The 18,590-nt window shown below is 38.9% G+C and overlaps 1 protein-coding gene across 3 annotated transcripts in view; it reads left to right on the forward strand.

Annotated features, from left to right (window-relative positions):
* Positions 1-18,285, forward strand: part of SENP2 (SUMO specific peptidase 2) — a 38,202-nt gene extending 19,917 nt beyond the window's left edge. For all 3 annotated transcript variants that reach the window (XM_037525235.2, XM_037525236.2, XM_037525237.2), the window contains 10 exons: positions 1,014-1,108; positions 1,696-1,747; positions 2,788-2,851; positions 4,895-5,071; positions 6,733-6,864; positions 8,610-8,813; positions 9,367-9,446; positions 11,977-12,061; positions 14,993-15,088; positions 17,100-18,285. In XM_037525235.2, the coding sequence (XP_037381132.1) occupies positions 1,014-1,108; positions 1,696-1,747; positions 2,788-2,851; positions 4,895-5,071; positions 6,733-6,864; positions 8,610-8,813; positions 9,367-9,446; positions 11,977-12,061; positions 14,993-15,088; positions 17,100-17,162 (1,048 nt within the window). In that variant the 3' untranslated portion in view covers positions 17,163-18,285. The remainder of the gene's footprint in view (positions 1-1,013; positions 1,109-1,695; positions 1,748-2,787; positions 2,852-4,894; positions 5,072-6,732; positions 6,865-8,609; positions 8,814-9,366; positions 9,447-11,976; positions 12,062-14,992; positions 15,089-17,099) is intronic.
* Positions 18,286-18,590: the final 305 nt, after the last annotated feature.

An 18,590-nucleotide genomic window follows, 5' to 3' on the forward strand; every position in this document is an offset into this window, starting at 1 on the left:
CCCTCCTTTCCTCTTTCTTCTCCTTCCTCCTCCTTTCCCTCCACTCTCCCTCCTTTCTCTCTGGCACACACATAATCCCTAAGACATCTTGGTACTTTTCGACTTTATTTGGAAAAAACCTCTACTTTGGAGATAAGATTAAAGTAACCCCGGGTCATAAGAAGTTTTCCTTATAAGACCGCTTGTTAATGAAATACAATACTCCAATGCTTTGAGCAAAATATGAAAGTGGCAAAAAGAGTTGATGTCTAACCATACACTCACCTGTAAAAAGGGGGTAAAAAATATGTGAGTTCAGGATTGAGGTCCACTTGGTAATTCTAACAAGTGGAGTGAGAATATGCAGAGCAGAGCCTGGACATTTGTACAATAAATTGAAGGTGAGCAAGTTATGAGATCCTCTAGCTTTTTAAATGCAAAATAACAAAGAATTATTTGCCTGGGAATTTTAACTTTGGTTGTGAATATAAAAAAAAAAAATTTCTTGGGCCTTCCCTGGTGGCGCAGCAGTTGAGCGCTGGGCAGCGAGGCTGCCTGCAGCCTCTGCAGCGCCAGTTCATTCCCCGGCCGCTGGCGAGGGTCCCACCAAAAAAAAAAAAAATTCCTTAAGTCAGAATGTCAATATTTTCTCTTTTTTGGTTTTGTCATTTGGCAAAATCCTTTAACTATTTTGCTTTCATGTAAAAGCAGATGTGTTATTTAAGGCTCTCTTTCAGTATATCATTTGAAAATTTTCAATTTTTAACCTAGGATTTTTTAGTTAAGATGGTGCTGGTGATCGAGAGCATCCAGTTTTACAAATGGAGAAACTGGAGGTTGGGTAATGTGGCTGAAATGTTAGAATCTGGATTAGACTCTTTATTGTAGTCCCAGAGGGTGCTGCTTTATTTCTTTTCTCTTGTAATTTGATGTTTCAGTAATTCTTGTTTGGAGAAGCTTGTCGGTAGACATATGAGTATTTATGGTAGGTTTTTTCCTTTTGTATCATGTTCTTCATTTTTTGTGTTTCTAAGTTCTCAAAGAAGTCAGATGGACGCTCTAAAGACCAAAGGTTGGGGGGACGAGCCAAGTCATGGAGTCAAAACAACTCAATTTGTTCCAAAACAATGTGAGTTCCCAAATAATAAGATTTAGCCCTATCTTAATATATGACCTTAGTTCATGTGTTATGAAATTAAGAAATGACATATTAGTGAAACATGGTGTACAAGACTTTAACTCATTATTATGAAATTGAAGCACTACCTACTACAATAATGAAACAGCTTAAAACATTTTAAGCCCTAGGACATTGCTGACAAGTGGGTTAGTACAGCAGCTATTTCAAGATGAGATTCATAAAATATCTCTTAATTATTACTCCTAACTTAATTATTACTCCTAGCAAATAGTATGTGAGCCTACAATTAATTTCTTAATATTCCTTATGTTAATTTCCTCATATTTCTACACTGTCTACTAAATGACTTTACTAAATAAGCAGATATGAGCCAATTTATGCTAAAGATGATATTTTAAAAAGAAAGAGATATGTTTCTTAAGTTACTAATTTATAAGAAGGCTAGTGTTTTCGAAATTCATTTAACATTTCAACAATTAAATGTTTTGATAATTTACAGACTGTAAGTTGAAATTGTAGCTATATGATTAATTAATAAAGGTAACATTTGCTTTTTTTCTTTACCATCCTCACAGATAGAGTTGTTGAAACAAGGGGACCTCTGTGCTCAGTAAGAAGTGAAAAGAGGTATATGGTTCAGTTCATTCTAAGTTTTCTTTTGTTTTTGATTTTTTTTTAAAAAGATTTATTTATTCATGCATGCAAGAACTGGGGTATAAGCCAGAGGTGTGGGTGGTGAGAGGCTTCACCAGAGAGAGTGGGGAGCAGAACAGGCAGATGTACTGAAATAAAATACACTGCTGAGGGGAGCAGCAGGCAAGACAGGAGAGGTCTTCTGCACCATGTGGGTCAGCTCCCTGGCTGGGGATAGAACTCATGCTGCAGTGGCTGGAGACAGCTTGCTAGTGTTGAGACTTTAACCCCTGTGCCACCAGGCATGCAGGTGCCATTTAAATGGGAGTGGAGGGTTTCCCCTGGTGGCGCAAGAGGTTAAGCACCACACTATGAAGCGATCTGCAGCCACTGCAGCACAAGTTGGATCCCCGGCTGGCTAGGGAGCGACACACATGGTGCAGCAGGCCTCTCCTGACTCACCCGCTGCTTTCTCAGCAGTGTACTTTGGTCAGTCTGCCTGTTCTGCTCCCCACTCTGTCTCTGGTGAATCCTCTCCCTGCCCCCACACCCCTGAACCTCTGGCCTGTACCCCAGCTCTTGTATGCATAAATAAATCATTAATAAAAAAAATATGGGAGTGGAGGTGTGATAGGCATCACTAGTGACCAGGCGTCTCTTGTATAAAAGCAGTAAAGGCAACTCATAGCATGTTTATGGCAGAGTTTGATAAAATATGTCCCATGAGTCAAATCTAGCATACCTGCCTATTATTGTTTTTATTTGTAAATAAAGTCATGCTCATTTATTTACATACTGTCACTGGCTGCTTTTAAACTACAATAGAAGTTGAAAAGATGTGACAAAAACCATAAAATGACCTACAAAGCATAAAAAATTTTCAGAAAAATTTTTGATTCATGGTGTAGAGAACTATATAAACTCAAGGCAATTTTGGTTACCAATTATTAATTCTTATTTATAAAATTAGTATAACATGTACCAGGTTAAAATTATCTGATCTGTAATCTCTCAATTCTCCCCTCACCCCCCAGGTGTTCAAAGGGGAAAATTTCTGATACAGAAAAAACAGTGGGAATCAGACTTGAAAATGAAGGTGTAAGTAGAAACCCTATTTAAATTTTATATATTTGGTGCCCATGAAAAATAAGATGATATATTTTACTTAAATTATTGTTTCCTTTGAAAAAGCATCAAGTATTGGGCCTCCCCGGTGGCACAGCGGTTGAGCGCTGGGTTGCAAAGCTGCCCGCAGCCTCTGCAGTGCCGGTTCGATCCCCAGCTGCTCCCCGGCCACCAGAGGAGGGTCCCACATGGCACGCAGACCTCTCCTGCCGCCCGCTGCTCCCCTCAGCAGTGTACTTCGATCCTTCTGCCTGCTCTGCTCCCCGCTCTGGCTCTGGTGAATTCTCTCACCCTCCCGTGCTTCTGACTGTATCCAGCTCTTGTATAAATAAATAAATAAATAAATCTTTTTAAAAAAAAAAAAGAAAAAGCATCAAGTATTGAGGATGCAAACTTTGGCTTCCTGCTAAGTTGCTGGATTTTTCTCTGGTAGCCATCTTTGTAAGAGATACCAGCTTGTTGCCATCCCAGCCCTAACCTGTATTGCCTGACTTCCTTTGGATAATTTTTTTTTTTAAGATTTATTTATGCATACAAGGGCTGGGGTACAGTCCAGAGATGTTGGGGGCGGTGGGGGGGTGAAAGGATTCACGAGAGACAGAGTGGGGAACAGAACAGGCAGGCAGATTGAAATACACTGCTGAAGGAAGCAGTGGGAGAGTCAGGAGAGGTCTGCTGTGCCATGTGGGTTGCTCGCTGGCTGGCCAGGGATCAAACTCATGCTGCAGAGACTGTGGATTGCTTCATAGGGCTGGTGCTTAACCCCTTGCGCCACCCGGGAGGCCCTGGAGAATTTTTTTTTAAACCATGTATCTCTAGGAAAGATATATGTTCAGAACTTTATTTTTACAGTCAAGATTTCTGATCAACTTGAAAATATTGACAATCTTCTGCTTAATTGGAATTTGTATTTTCTAAATCAGTATTGGAATAAGAAGTGTTCCAGTGCAGGCTTGAAGTTTTAGATTATTTCACATTTTAGATACATACAAATACTAAAGTTTAGGGGACTGCTTTAAGTGTCAGTTTGATCAAGTTTCTTTTCTTCCATTAGACTTCTTCATAAGAAAAGTTAAGTCATCGTCTTGTTATAATTCTTAGAACTTCCATTTTCTAATGGTCCCCATTTCCTTGTGTGTTTAATTGTATTTAATTATTATTCATCAACTGTCGACCAAAAACTGAAGAAGAGGGGAACTAAACTTGAGAAAGGACAGAGTTGGAGGTATATTTGTTACTTGGATAAGACTCCATCCTGCTCCTAGCCCAGCTGACTCTGAAGCCTTTGCTTTCTGGGACTGTGGGGAAGGACAGTACCTTTTGCTTTCCTGGGCCCACTAAATCTGGTAATTAAAAGTACTAGCTAGGCAAGTTGAGACTAGTGTGGCTCTAGGTCAAAACTCTAATTCTAAATAAATTTCCTAATTTAAAAAATAGTTTGCCTACAAGATGATTTAAATTCAGTGTTTTAGTGTTACATAGGTTTATAATAAGGAAAGATCTCGAGATGCTGGCACAATTCTATTTGTGGACATGAATCATGAATACAAAGGTATTATTTCTACAAAAATTAGGTGGTGCATTAATGTTTTGTGCATTTTTCTATAATACATAATTACTTTTTACAAAGATGAAGTAGAACACCTTTCCTTAATATAAGAATAGCAGTGATTTGTTCTAAGTGATGAGATTATAGATCATTTTTTTGCTTGATTTTTCAAATGTCTTTTAACTGTTTTATTTTGAATTGGATTAAGAGAATTAGAACTATTTTCCTTGCTACCTCCAGTATTCTGTTTCATGGTTTGTAACGTGTTCTTTGAGGCTTAGGTCTTGAACAATTTTTTGTCCCCTCTTGGCAGTCAGGGCAAAGGCAGATACGCTCAAGTTTTCCTAATTTGGGTTTGTGAATTCTCTTTTCTTTCAAGATAATGGCACTGTTTTATATTTCATGAATTATATATATTTATATGTTCAAGTATCAAACTGTCAATAGAAAACAAACTTTCTTTATAGAGGAGGGGACACCGACTAGAACCGGACCTGTCTGAAGAAGTATCAGCCCGACTCCGCCTGGGCAGCGGGAGCAATGGCTTGCTAAGGAGGAAAATGTCAGTTCTGGAGACAAAAGAAAGACATTGCTCAGGCAAAGAGCGGGATAAAAGGACGGATGATCTTCTTGAACTGACAGAGGTATTATTTCTTGTGTTGAAGGATATTTTTAAATAACATCATTTATTCAAGACTTGAATATTTTGTTTTGAGGAGTTTCTCCAGGTGCGGAATGAATCTACCAAAGAAATTTGACCCAAAGACTGTTTAATCATGGTTACATTGATTGTTAGTCACCTCTGAAGGGATGAGATTACTTTATGTTCAGCAAGTGTGAGTAGACATAATTGTCAGGTCGTGAAATAATGGGTTCTTTGTAAATAATTTTTACAATCTTCAAATATTTTGGTTATATAGTATAGGCTTTAGAAATGGGATCATTGCAGTTTTTTTCAAAAAAGTTTCCTAAAATGTCCCCTTTCAATGATTATTGCATTTCACAATAGTAGGAACTTATAGAAAACAAGGAAATGAAAGTAGATAAAAATTCTTAATCTAAATGTAAGCTCTCATTTTGCCTCCTCCAGTGTTGTTTTAGTAGATAGTAGTCAGTCCTATTCATTGACTAGCTCTTGAACATTTGCTGTTGGGCATGTGGATGAAGAGAAAAAACCATAAAATAGCAAAATTTTGTGCAGTTGTCATAGCAGTATTAAAAATATTTGAATGAAAATAATTTCTGTTGGGTTTCTAGTTTCGGTTTATGTCTTAAATGTGCATTTGGCCACATAATTCTTTAGAATAATGGAGCCATATCAGTGAGCACTCAGCTGCTAGACTGCTGCCTGGTTTTCTAGCTTCTGCCTGTTTCCTTCCATCTTCAGGTGTCCTAATTTTGTTATTTTGATGTTTTTAAATAAAAGTTTAGGAGATAAATAAGTATAAAAATACTTTTATAGTATTGTGAAAGGAGCAAATACTTAAGAATTTAGACACTTGTAGGTTCAAATATTGGCTCTGTCTTTTTAAAATTTGTAGGGTTATATTTTTGCTCTTCTATATGTGTACATGTTCTGCCTTTTAATTATATGATTTGAAAGCATATAATTTAAATTATCTGAGCTTTACCTCTTCCATAAATGGTGATAATCCTTTCCCCATAAATACGGATTATTTATGTGTTTCAAGCATCTGCACCATGTTTGTTTAATAAAGCTCAATAAATGGCAGTGGGATCATTGAGACTACTTTAATAGAGGCATGTTTTTCTTTATTTATTTGTTTGCTTGTTTGTTTTGTTTATACATGCACTGGGTACAGTCAGAAGCGCAGGGGGGTGAGAGAATTCACCAGAGCCAGAGCGGGGAGCAGAGCAGGCAGAAGGACCGAAGTACACCGCCGAGGGGAGCAGCGGGCGGCAGGAGAGGTCTGCGCGCCATGTGGGACCCTCCACCGGTGGCCGGGGAGCAGCCGGGGATCGAACCGGCGCCGCAGAGGCCGCGGGCAGCTTCGCAACCCAGCGCTCCACCGCTGCGCCACCGGGGAGGCCCACATTGAGACTACTTTAAATATTATGAAATTATTATTTCTGGAAGTTAATGATTGGACTAGATTTTTATAACCATTAGTAAGACTGCTTTGTAGTCCTAATTTAAACCTTATTGTATTTTAGTTTCGTAGTCTTTGATATGTTTTTCCCCAAGAAAAATTTATAGAAATGAAAAACCTTTTTCCATCTCAGACTTTTCATATATGATAATTGTTGTACATTAAAATAGCAACTTCTGGGCTTTCTAATTCAGGACATGGAAAAGGAAATCAGTAATGCCTTAGGCCATGGCCCACAGGATGAGATCCTAAGTACTGCTTTCAAATTGCGAATCACCCGAGGAGATATCCAGACCTTAAAGAACTATCACTGGCTCAATGATGAAGTAAGCTGTCTTTTTTTCTTTACCCCTCACCCCATCCTTGACTATCATGATATTTATTTAATTTTTTTAAAGGTTAACAAAAGGTTTATTTACAAGGGAAGGGGAATGAGGAAATGTACAACTCGGGGAGAAAAGAGGGAGATAAATTCTTAAATTTATCCTACCCTTTCTGCCGACCTGGAATCCCAAATGACCCGCTGAGACCAAAACTGCCTGGCCAAGATCATGAGCCAAGTGTGCCCGACCCCACTAACATGGCTGGTTTTTACTTACAAACAGAGAAAATGGCTGATTAACTTGCCCTTAGGTCCTCGCCACTTCCCTTTCTAACCAAGGAATTTCTACCCAATTATAAAGGTTTCAGACAGCAGCTTCCAGGTTGTTTTTTTAAATTTTTTTTTTAAAGATTTATTTATACAAGAGCTGGGGTATAGTCCAGAGGCACGGGAGGGTGAGAGAATTCACCAGAGACAGAGCAGGGAGCAGAGCAGGCAGATGGACTGAAAACACCGCTGAGGGGAGCAGCAGGCGAGACAGGAGAGGTCTGCCATGCCATGTGGGTTGCTCCCTGGCCGGCGCTGCAGAGGCTACGGACGGCTTCACAGCGTTGTGCTCAACCCACTGCGCCACCAGGGAGGCCCTAGCTTCCAGTATTATTTGAAACAAAGAACATTTAAGTAGAGGGTTAATTCTTATTGCTGCTGCATTTAATTAGCAGTGTTTCCCTCTTATGCATCCTTGTGTTGTTTCATTCATCACTTGATTTACTAGTTTTCCGTGATTGCACCAGATGTGTGGAAGGAAGCAACAAGTGATTTTTTGTTTTTTTTGTGGGACCCTCACCGGCGGCCAGGGAACGAACCAGTGCTGCAGAGGCTGCGGGCAGCCTCGCAGCCCAGTGCTTAACCGCTACGCCACCAGGGGAGGCCCAAGTGATGTTTTTTTAAAGATGAATTCTTATTGGAGCCATTTTAACTTTTCAGTAATATTGGGAGTATATTAGCCACCATCTTTTTATTTATTTCTTTTGAGTGCTAACTAAAAATTTGCCTAATCTGTCTCCTTGCATCTTTACATATTTATTTAAAGCTAACTTGTAGTTCTTTGACTATTTTTCATTTGGTCCTTCCTCAACTGCTCAGTCCCTGTTTTCTTCCTTTGCTTCCTTCTTGCAGCTGCCTCTACCCCCAACTAGTGATATAAAAGCACATTTTTTAAAAACTTTTTCAAAGTGTTTTGTTTTACATTATGAATGTAATATGTTTGTTATGGAAAGTATAGCAAAAGTGAAAGAAAAATATTATCATTCAAGGGAATTATCAATTAACATTTTAATGATTTGGCATATTTCTAGTTAATGCTTTTAAGCATAAGTTATGTATACTTACATGTAAAATTTACCCATGTATGTTTATATTTCCAGTTAGTATTTCTACATATTTTTGGTGTGATATAATTCATATACCCCTTTTCATTGTTGATGATTTTCTTTTTGAGTTCCTTCTCTTGGCTCTCGTCTCAGATACCTCAAAAGTATAATTTCATTCCTTCTTATCCCTCCCATTTTGCACTGATCAATTTTTATTTTCCATCTTTCTGCCATAAAGAGTTATTTCATCACATTTAGTATCTTTTCTTCCCTAAATAAGATGCTTACCTTTAATTCATCCTAATTCAGGTAGGGAGAAGTTTATTTTAGATAATGTACTTGCTAAGTTCTGACATACAATGTCTTGTTATTACAGGTCATTAATTTTTACATGAATCTTCTAGTGGAAAGAAATAAAAAACAAGGCTTTCCAGCACTTCATGCATTCAGTACTTTCTTCTATCCTAAATTAAAGTCTGGAGGTTACCAAGCAGTGAAAAGATGGACCAAAGGGGTCAATCTCTTTGAACAGGAACTAATTCTAGTGCCTATTCATCGGAAGGTACATTGGAGCCTAGTGGTAAGTTGAGAAGGTTAATTGTTGAAATTTAGACCGTGACTATGTTCTTAAATAATGAAGGCTGTGCTTTATTGTCTTGTGTACGTCTAGTGTGCTGTCTAGTATATGTTAAAGGTATACTCTGCCAAGTCTCTTCATGGTTCTTGAGTTGAACAACTACAAAAGATAGAAGATACTCCCTGTAGCTGAAGAGCTTCTACTTATAGTGCTTCTAGGAAAATTTTAGTATATATAGGTTATTTATTTAGTTTTGTTTTCAAGATAGTACAGCTTTATTATAGGAAAGTATATGTATAAAAAAAGCAAAAAAAATTCATCATTCTGAGGATGACTAATGTTTTGGTAAATAAGTTTCTAGGCCTTTCTTTCAGAATAGAAATACATAATTTTATAGAAACAAAGCTCGTGTCTGTGATGTGTAAAAAGTGTGTTCTTAGAATTTCATTCATATTGGCACGTATTGATTTTTAAAAGATGCTTTTCTTTTGAGAAATAAAATTCTCACTACTGTTATGACTAAGATTATTCTGGATGTTATATTTTTCCATTATAGGTGATAGACCTAAGAAAAAAGTGTCTTAAATATCTGGATTCTATGGGACAAAAGGGCCACAGGATCTGTGAACTTCTCCTGTAAGTAAAGGTTGAAAAACTTCATTGTTACCTCAGATTGCCTTAGGTGATCATTCCGTGTATCATTCTAGAAGACACTGATGGTGGCAGAATAATATAGTGAAGGTTCTTTATAGTCACTTAGGACTGAATTTGAATCCATCATTTTGTCTAAAAGGAAGCCTAAATCTGATGCTGAGAATTTGTGTTTAGTAGCATCACTATAAGCACCTTTGTGATGCATTGCAGATTTAAATATATCTTAGTGGAATTCTGTGATTTTAATCAGATTTCTTTGGAATGGATCCAGACTTTGCCTGGGGAGTATTTATTACTATTACTTCACCAATTTTTTTTTAATATATCCAAAATGGCAAATTTATTATATAAGGGAAAGGGAAGAAAAGGACACCTGCATAGACACAAAGGGAGCAAAAAAAAAAAAAATTGCCCCTGAAAAGGGCAGGTTAGGCAAAGGAGAAAGAAAAAGAGGTACCTGCATAGACACAGGTGGGCAAGAGAGCTGCTTCTGCCAAATTCTTAAGCCCACTCATGTGTCTGTATTCTCCTTGATAGTGAGTTCATTTCATAGAACTTTTAAAGTGTAAATTTTAAAGTGTGTGATGTGTAGGTAACTGTTTCAAATAGTAATTGCTGGAAAACTGCCTTTAAAACATAGCCCACTTGGGCCTCCCTGGTGGCGCAGGGGTTAAAGACAAAGCACTGTCAAACTATGGGCAGCCACTGCAACATGAGTTCCATCCCCTGCCAGGGAATTGACCCACATGGTGCAGCAGACTCTCCTGTCTCTCCCACTGCTCCCCTCAGCAGTGTATTTCAGTGCATCTGCCTATTCTGCTCCCCACTCTGTATCTGGTGAATCTTCTCACCTCCCATACCTCTGGCCTACACCCCAGTTCTTGTATGTATAAATAAATAAAATCTTTAAAAAAAAACATAGCCCACTGATTGGCTATGAAATGAGGTGACACGAACTTACAGTGAGGAAGTAAATCAGGGAGACAAGTCTGTTTTAAACATCTGTTCACTGGAAGCGAAGAATAAAGAAATCCTCATACATAACTACACTGTCATTGTCATACTTAGAAAAATAAGTATGGTTCATGTTCTGATTTCTTCAGGTCTTTTTTTTAAAAGATAATATTTATTTATGCATTCAAGAGCTAGGGTGCAGGCCAGAGGTGCAGGGGGTGGGAGTGAGAGGATTCACCAGAGAAAGAGTGGGGACAGTACAGGTGGATTGACTGAAATACACTGCTGAGGGGAGCAGTAGGTGAAACAGAAGAGGTCTGCTGTGCCATGTGGTTTAACTCTCTGGCCAGAGATCGAACTTATAACTGCCAGTAGCTTCATAGTACTGAGACTTAACCGATGTGCCACCAGAGAGACCCTCTTGGGTATCTTTGATAGTATTTTTTCCTAATCCAGGAAGCCCATCAGGATTCACCCATGTACTTAATGTTGCTTTAGTCTGCCTTTTTTTGTATTTCATGGCAATACCTGTTTTTGTATTTGAGAGTCTTGGCCAGTTGTTTTACTTTTTATCTTTCAAGTGGGGAAAAGCAAGTTTTAAAGTGAAGTCCTTTTGTGTGTTTTTAAATTGTGTGTATAAGGATGGAGTAGAGAACTAGAATAATATACAACATTAATAATAATTACTTCTGAATGGTTATTATGTAGTCTTTTGCATATTTCTAAAAGTAACCATGTACAATTTTTATAAGCAGATAACTCAAAAATTAAAACCAAAGGCAAACCAAAGACAATCACATTTTATTTATTTATTTATTTTTAAAGAATGTGTATTCTGAGTCCTCTTTTATCTCTCTCTTTTTTTTAAAGATTTATTTATTTATGCATACAAGAGCTGGTATATAGGCCAGAGATATGGGGAGTTAGAGGACCCACCAGAGACAGAATGGGGAACAGAACAGGCAGATTGACTAAAATACACTGCTGAGGGGAGCAGTGGGTGAGACAGGAAAGGTCTGCTTCCCCATGTGGGTCCCTCCCTGGCCGGCCGGGGATCAAACTTGTGCTGCTGAGGCTGCGAACTGCTTCATAGTGCGGTGCTTAACCCCTTGTGCCACCAGGGAGGCCCTGTTCATTTATTTTTTTAAAAATTTATTTATTTATGCATTCAAGAACTGGGGTACATGCCAGTTGGTAAATAAGTTGTGGGGGGTGAGAGGACTCACCCGGAGACAGAGTGGGGAGCAGAACAGGCAGATTGATGGAAATATACTGCTGAGGGAAGCATCGGGAGAGTCAGGAGAGGTCTGCTGCGCCATGTGGGTCACCTCCCTAGCGAGGGATCGGACTTGTGCTGCAGTGGCTGCGATAGCTTCATAGGTTGCGTCTTAATCCCTTGCACCACCAGGGAGGCCTGGCAATCACATTTTAAAGAAGCAAATGGAGATAGATTTGAGAATAGCATATCTGTTGAAACATCAAAGAGTTCTTTGTAATCATAATGGTCACTATCTACAGATATTCATCCAAATATCCTTTCTTTTTTTCTTTTTTTTAGTCAGTATTTACAGGATGAAAGTAAGACCAAAAGAAATATTGATCTGAATCTTCTAGAGTGGACCCACTACAGCATGAAGCCACATGTAAGTGGTGATCTGCGTTTGAAATACTTGGTTGCATTTACTGACAGTGGCATATTATTTAGACTGGCTTCCTTGCTCCCTTTACTCACTCACATTTTAAGGCATGCATTCTCCTGAAGTGTGTACCTTATGAATGATCTATTTCTTAATCTTTAGAAATTCAGTTAACAAGTAGGGGAGGTAGTGGTAGGGGGCAAACCATTTACAGTGTGCTCACGTATGTTTTCTAGCAGTGGAATCAGACTCTTAGCCTTTACATCTCACCTAAATTGTAGATGTTAACTGGATGCTAGCATATCTCAGAAAATCAGGGGGGAAAAATAACCCAATAACTTCAAGTCAGCTACTTATTTGGTGCTAATAAAAATTTAAAATTCTTGTTCAAAACTTAACTGGGAATTTTGTTTTGTCTTAAGGGTTCCATACTTAGGATCCTAAAGAAAATCAGTTCTCTTTTGTATATTGGAGTCTATAGTTCTCTCTACCATGAGAGATGCTGGGCCGGGGAGAAAAGCATGGGATACCTACCTCATGGTGTTCACATTCAAGCAACTTTTTCTTTGTTACAATAGTCTTCCATATTTATTTGAATAAAAATTGAGTAATTGCCATCTAGTGTGTGTCAACTGAAATAAAAATCTAAGTGATAGCTAGACAAAAAGTTTATTAGATAAAGTGAAGATTTGAACCAAACATTCCAATAAATTTTGCTTTGAGATCTGTTTCAACAGTAACAAGTTTGAGTTCAATGTATATAGCTTGTTATAGAGAAATATATATGTAGAATTAATATGAACATTGACTCACTAATGCCAAAAATGTAATTATTTTTGAGAGGAGGCTTTTCGCTTTCATTTCTAGGTATAGCTGTATTGATTTCCTAAGTTGGGGGGCGCGGGGTGAAAGGTTGGTTTACCCACAGGCTTTGGATTCCTACGTGACTGTTTAATAGAACAGGATAGCGCCTATTCTGACTTTAAGCCCATGCAGATGGCTTTGCTCTCTTGCCTGCTTGAGGGATGTATGAGGCATGGGGAGGCAAACCTTTCACAGTGTGTTCACATATGTTTTCTAGCAGTGGAATCAGACTCTTATTATCTTGTGCTGGGGGAACCTGTGAGCCTAACTCAGAACAGTTTGGAATCCACTGCCTTAGGCTTTTGATGTCCTTAGTGCTGCTTCCAGGAAGCTCTGTTTTTGCCTCCAGCCAGAATTGAGAAATCAAGGCAAGATATTAATTGCTTAAAGCTTATCAGGAAACTTTTTTCTTTTTCCTGCTGGCAGCTGTGGGGATACAAATCAGTACTGTACCCTTTCTCCACAAGAGATATGTTGCAAGATCCCCAGTGGATACCTAAAACCATGGACAGTACTGAACCTTATATATACTATGTATTTCCCTATATATATTTCTGTGATAAAGTTTAATTTGTAAATTAGGCATAGTAAGAGATTAACAACAATGACTAATAGAATACTTATAATAATAAATTGTAAAAATGTGATCTCTTCCCCTCTGTCTGTCTGCTATCTCTAAATATATTCTTGTACATAATATTTTCTGACTGCAGTCCCCCCTCCTACTGTCGACTTGCTTTTCTGACTAGGGAAGGGAAGTTAAACTGCAATATGGAAGTACATTCGTTGTATTGCAAACATATTTCTTATAGAGCCACTTTTAGCCCTCTTCAAAATTTGTAAATGTTTCTGAAATAATTCTGACTAGAATTCCTGTTTCTAGTGTTAAAAAAAAAGACAAAATTCGTCTGAATAAATTTAGAGTTTTAAATGGCTTTATTCCAGTCCATGAAATAGGGAATCATCCCATTCTAGAAAGCAGAAAGGCTCTGCAATGGGTTATATAAAATGGAAAGTTTTATAGTCAGAAAGAGGGTGAGACAAAGTTATTAGCAAAAGAAAATAAAGATTATTTCAGGCTAAGCTGTCGTCCCCTGCTTCCAAGGGAAAGTAGAGAGGTCTTTTGCACATTATCTCACCTGATGCTGGCCTGGGAACTCCAGATTGTTTTAAAATTAACTTTGGGGAGAGGTTGAAAATTCAGTTAGGTTAGATATTAAATCTTGGTGGGGCCTGTCACAATTGTTTCCATTTTGGGTCTGTTTCTTTCTAACACTGGTACTAAACCTTCTTTTAGTTGGGCTTCTTTGAGTTGAGAGTTGGAACATTTAATTTACTTCTCTCTTTCCTACTGAAAAGCATTTTCTATGAGGTCACATACACTAGTGTCCAGGTTTTTATACCGCATAAAGACTCATTGCATTCGTGTGTATATGTGTGTGTTTGTATAATACCAGACTTAATTTTTATCATTTTTCTTTTTAAATATTTATTTATTTATGCATACAAGAGCTGGGGTACAGGCCAGAGATGCAGGAGAGCGAGAGGATTCACCAGAGACAGAGTGGGGAACAGAACAGGCAGACTGACTGAAATACACTGCTGAGGGGAGCAGCGGGCGAGACAGGAGAGGTCTGCTGCACCATGGGTTGCTCCCTGACCGGCCGGGGATTGAACTTGTGCTGCAGAGGCAGTGGATTGCTTCATAGTGCGGGTGTTTAACCCCTTGCGCCACCAGGGAGGCCCAACTTTTATCATTTAAAAAAAATTCATTTGTTGCATAGAAGAACTAAGATGTAGGCCAGATGTGTGGGGGTAAGAGGATTCACCAGAGACAGAGTGGGGAGCAGAACAGGCAGGTGTACTGAAATACACTGCTGCTGGGAGCAGTGGGAGAGATGGGAGAGGTCTGCTGCGTCATGTGGGTCAGCTCTCTGACTAGGGATCAAACACAGGCCATAGCTGTGATAGCACTGATAGGCCACCAGGGACACCCTTACTTTATCCACAGTTAGAGGAACTTGTATTTGATGAAATTTTACCCCTCTTTTCTTTCTTTTTTTGTAATTTTAGGAGATTCCTCAACAGTTGAATGGCAGTGATTGTGGAATGTTTACTTGTAAATATGCAGATTATATCTCTAGGGACAAACCCATCACATTTACTCAGGTGAGTGAAGACCCCACCTCATCCACTTACTGGCTACTAAACAAGATGAACTTAGAGCATGTTAGCAGTGCTCTGCATACATTAAGCTCTTAATGATGGTATTCACGCTTCTCCTGTTATGCTGTAAATGTTGGCCAGAGTCTTATTCTGGAGTCACTTATCTGCTCTTAGGTTTATCCTTTGTCTTCAGTGACCAGTGGGACAATTTCTGTATCTCTGAACTCCAGTGGCCACTGGTTCCTGAGTGTTACTGATATGTTTAGCCAAAGGTGGAGTCATGTCAGAATATGCAACCACAAGAGAAAATCAGGTCCTGTGAGAACTTACACTGAAAGTCTAAGATGTAACTATGAATACTGCTTTTCCTTTCTGTTCTGGTTATTTTTGGTTCTCTAAGGCTCTGCATTTGAGTGGAAATTCAAGTATGTTGGGAACTCTTGAAAATTTGCTTGTAATAGTGAATGCCCAACCTTTCTACAACTGAGAACAACACCCTTTAAAACATATTTTTCCTTTAACAGACCTCATTTTGATAGATGTTGTCTACCTAACTGTACTTATTGAGTAGTAGGACTAAACCCCATTCCTGACTTTTGAGCAACATGAGGTCTCTCATGCTGAATTAATGCATTTGCAGTCTGAAAAGCACTTGTTACTGGTTAAGTTCAGAAGTTTTACTAAGAATAAATGTGCAGTTTTTACTCTTATTTTGAACTATTTAGAATCGCTTAGAAATCCATGTGTGAAGACTTTAGACCCCTCCATGTACGAAAATCACTAGTCTATAGTAAATTGGTATATCTAACTATAATGAAGCACCAGGAGTACCTGAAGGTTGTGAAGTGACTTCATCAAAAAGAGAGCTAGTTAAGTTACAGGGGAAATTGGCCCATAAAGTGAGTGTCAGTTATAGTTATAATATAGCTGTAGTTATATTAAGTAAAGCATCTCATTCTATATAATAAGGAGTTATTTGTCCTCTGAACCCAATGACATGATGTTACTAGTCATAGGGGCTAAAAGGGGCTAGTCACTGGGTTAACAACTCTCCTACTGGTTCCAGCCACCCACCACCACAAATGCAAACAAAAGGGCTTTTGGTGCAGCAAAAGAGAAAAAAATGTTATTCTACCCAATGGGATGGAGGAAGAGGGAGAATTAGCAGGGGAGAGGGAGGAGGAGAAGTTCCAGTTACCAACAGGTGGTTCTAAATGGAATTGCAGCTATAGGAGCTGAATGTTGGGGTCCCCCCCGCCACAGTGTGGGTGTGCAGTATGAAGGCCCACAGCCATCTGACCCGAGAGTGGCTGCCTGCCTTTCACATCAGCTCCCGCTTGCGTAGCTCCTTCTTACAATAAAACCTTGCAAAATGGTCACTTACTCCACCCCCTTCCTAGCATCCTCTTTGCTCAGGACATTCAAGGGCAAAGTTCAAACTGTGGCACTGGGTGGGCTTTGGCCCCTCCAGCTTGGGTGGTGCCCGATATCAGAAGTTTGGCCCTTCATGGCAAGCTGGGTGCCCCAGGTCCCTGGAGCGCGAAGCTCAGCATTGTTAGTCTGTTCCAACAGTGAGGTCTGCAGGAGAGAAGTTGGCAATGTGCAACATTTGGCCAAACAGAAATATGGATTTCTTTTCTGTATTTAAATAAAATTCATGTTTTTCTCATAAAAAAAAAGCAGAATGTGTTCATTTTAGAATGTTATGAAAATACATATACATAGGAAATTACCTCCCTTGCTGCCATTTGATATTCCATTTTTTGGTACATATTTAGTTATGAAGTTGTTGCACCCTATTTTACTTTCCATACCCTACTTTGATTTCCCTTAACATATAAAATATTTATGATACGTAAATAGTAAAAATCATAAACCTTTTCTATGTCTTCATATAAAAAGTCATCTTCATAAAGCCATGGACATCCTACTTTATTTACACGATTATTTCTAAAGGTTGTGATGTTCTGCTCGGTAACGTGTAACGTATGTCATGTCTTTGGATTCTTTGCAGCACCAGATGCCTCTCTTCCGGAAGAAGATGGTGTGGGAAATCCTTCACCAGCAGTTGCTGTGAGAATGCCCTGCCTGGTCCCTCTAGCTGCTGGTGGTTCTTTCATGAACAGACATTTCCATATACCTCATGCATTGTGGGTTCAGAAGTCCCTGCATCACCTCTGTTCTCTCACAGGTACTGAGCTGTCAAGTGCATGAAGGCCTCTCACTGCGCTTGATGTGCGGGGAGGCTGCTTGCAACCCTGTTTGTAAGGCTGTGCCTGCTTGGAGCCTTGGACTGTTCAGCCCACACAAGAACAAACTCTAATACTTTTTTTTTTTTTTTATATTTTTTTCCCTATGAATGTGGGAAATGCAGGATTTATTCTGTGATTTGTTTTTTCTGTGTGTTTGTTCACGTGTATTCATTCAATGCTCACTCATTTGCAAACATAATGGGCAGTGGCTATTCTCTGCTGCTCTTTTATAATTAGCTCTGAATGACTTGTTTGAACTATTTATTTCTGGAAAGAATGTTAATCAAGCACCACTCCCTGCTGAAGATGAGAAGGGAAATCAGTTGGGGGAGGAAGGAAGTGTTCATTAACTTCTCTGATGCTGGAGCAGTAACTGCCAACCTGAAGCTGGAGGCTCTCAGTTCTTTGGAGGCTTGGAGATCTAGCAAGGTGCGGCGTAGGACTCTTCTGCGAGGAACACTGACACCACCGCTTTGCACCATGTCATGGAAAAGTGAAACTGTGGCCCAGGAACTCTGACTACCCAAGCTTCTTCAAAAGAGTGTCCTGGTCATCCTAAAGAGACTTCCCTTTCTGGAAATAAGGTGACTTGGCTACTCTTGAAACTGGATTTGAAGTAACCGTAAACCCTAAATCTTCATTTACATCCCAGATCTAGTTGAGTGTAAGTCGCAGAATTGTAAAGACTGACCTGAGATGTTTATTTCAAAAGATGTTATTCAATTTAAAGCTATTTTTCCTCAAAGGTTTTTTTTTTCTATATATAAAGCCAAAATTAAGTTTTATACTCATTAGGATTTACATCCTTCCCATTTCACCCCCACTGGAATTTGTGGAAGAAAATTTAGTACTTGGCTTTGAGGTTGCCAGTTACACAATAATCTATTTTGCATAAGAAAGTTTGTATTTAACTTTTTTGTTCATTTAAAAACCCTTACAGATGTGGTTATGTATTTTTAATTTCAGAAAGTTTAGAGTTGGTCAGAACATATTTTGCAAGATCTAGTGCCTAGTGTTGCTTTTCCAATGTAATAAAAGGTTGTCTGGCGGAACCTGAAAAGTATATGCTGAAATGATTTCTAATCCTCTTCCTTACTTAAACCTCCCAAACTTGTCGTGGTACACAAAAGCAAGAGGTAAGCCCAGAACAATTGGCAAGTGTTTGCTGTGACTCAACCTGCTCTGTGAGGGCCCAGAAGGCTATTTGATGGGGCATCCTGTTGCAGCCATTTTTCTCTGTCAAAGTCTTCAAA

Source organism: Talpa occidentalis, unplaced genomic scaffold (assembly GCF_014898055.3).
Source record: "Talpa occidentalis isolate TD23 unplaced genomic scaffold, MPIMG_talOcc4v2.1 talOcc4.4, whole genome shotgun sequence".
NCBI lineage: Eukaryota > Metazoa > Chordata > Mammalia > Eulipotyphla > Talpidae > Talpa > Talpa occidentalis.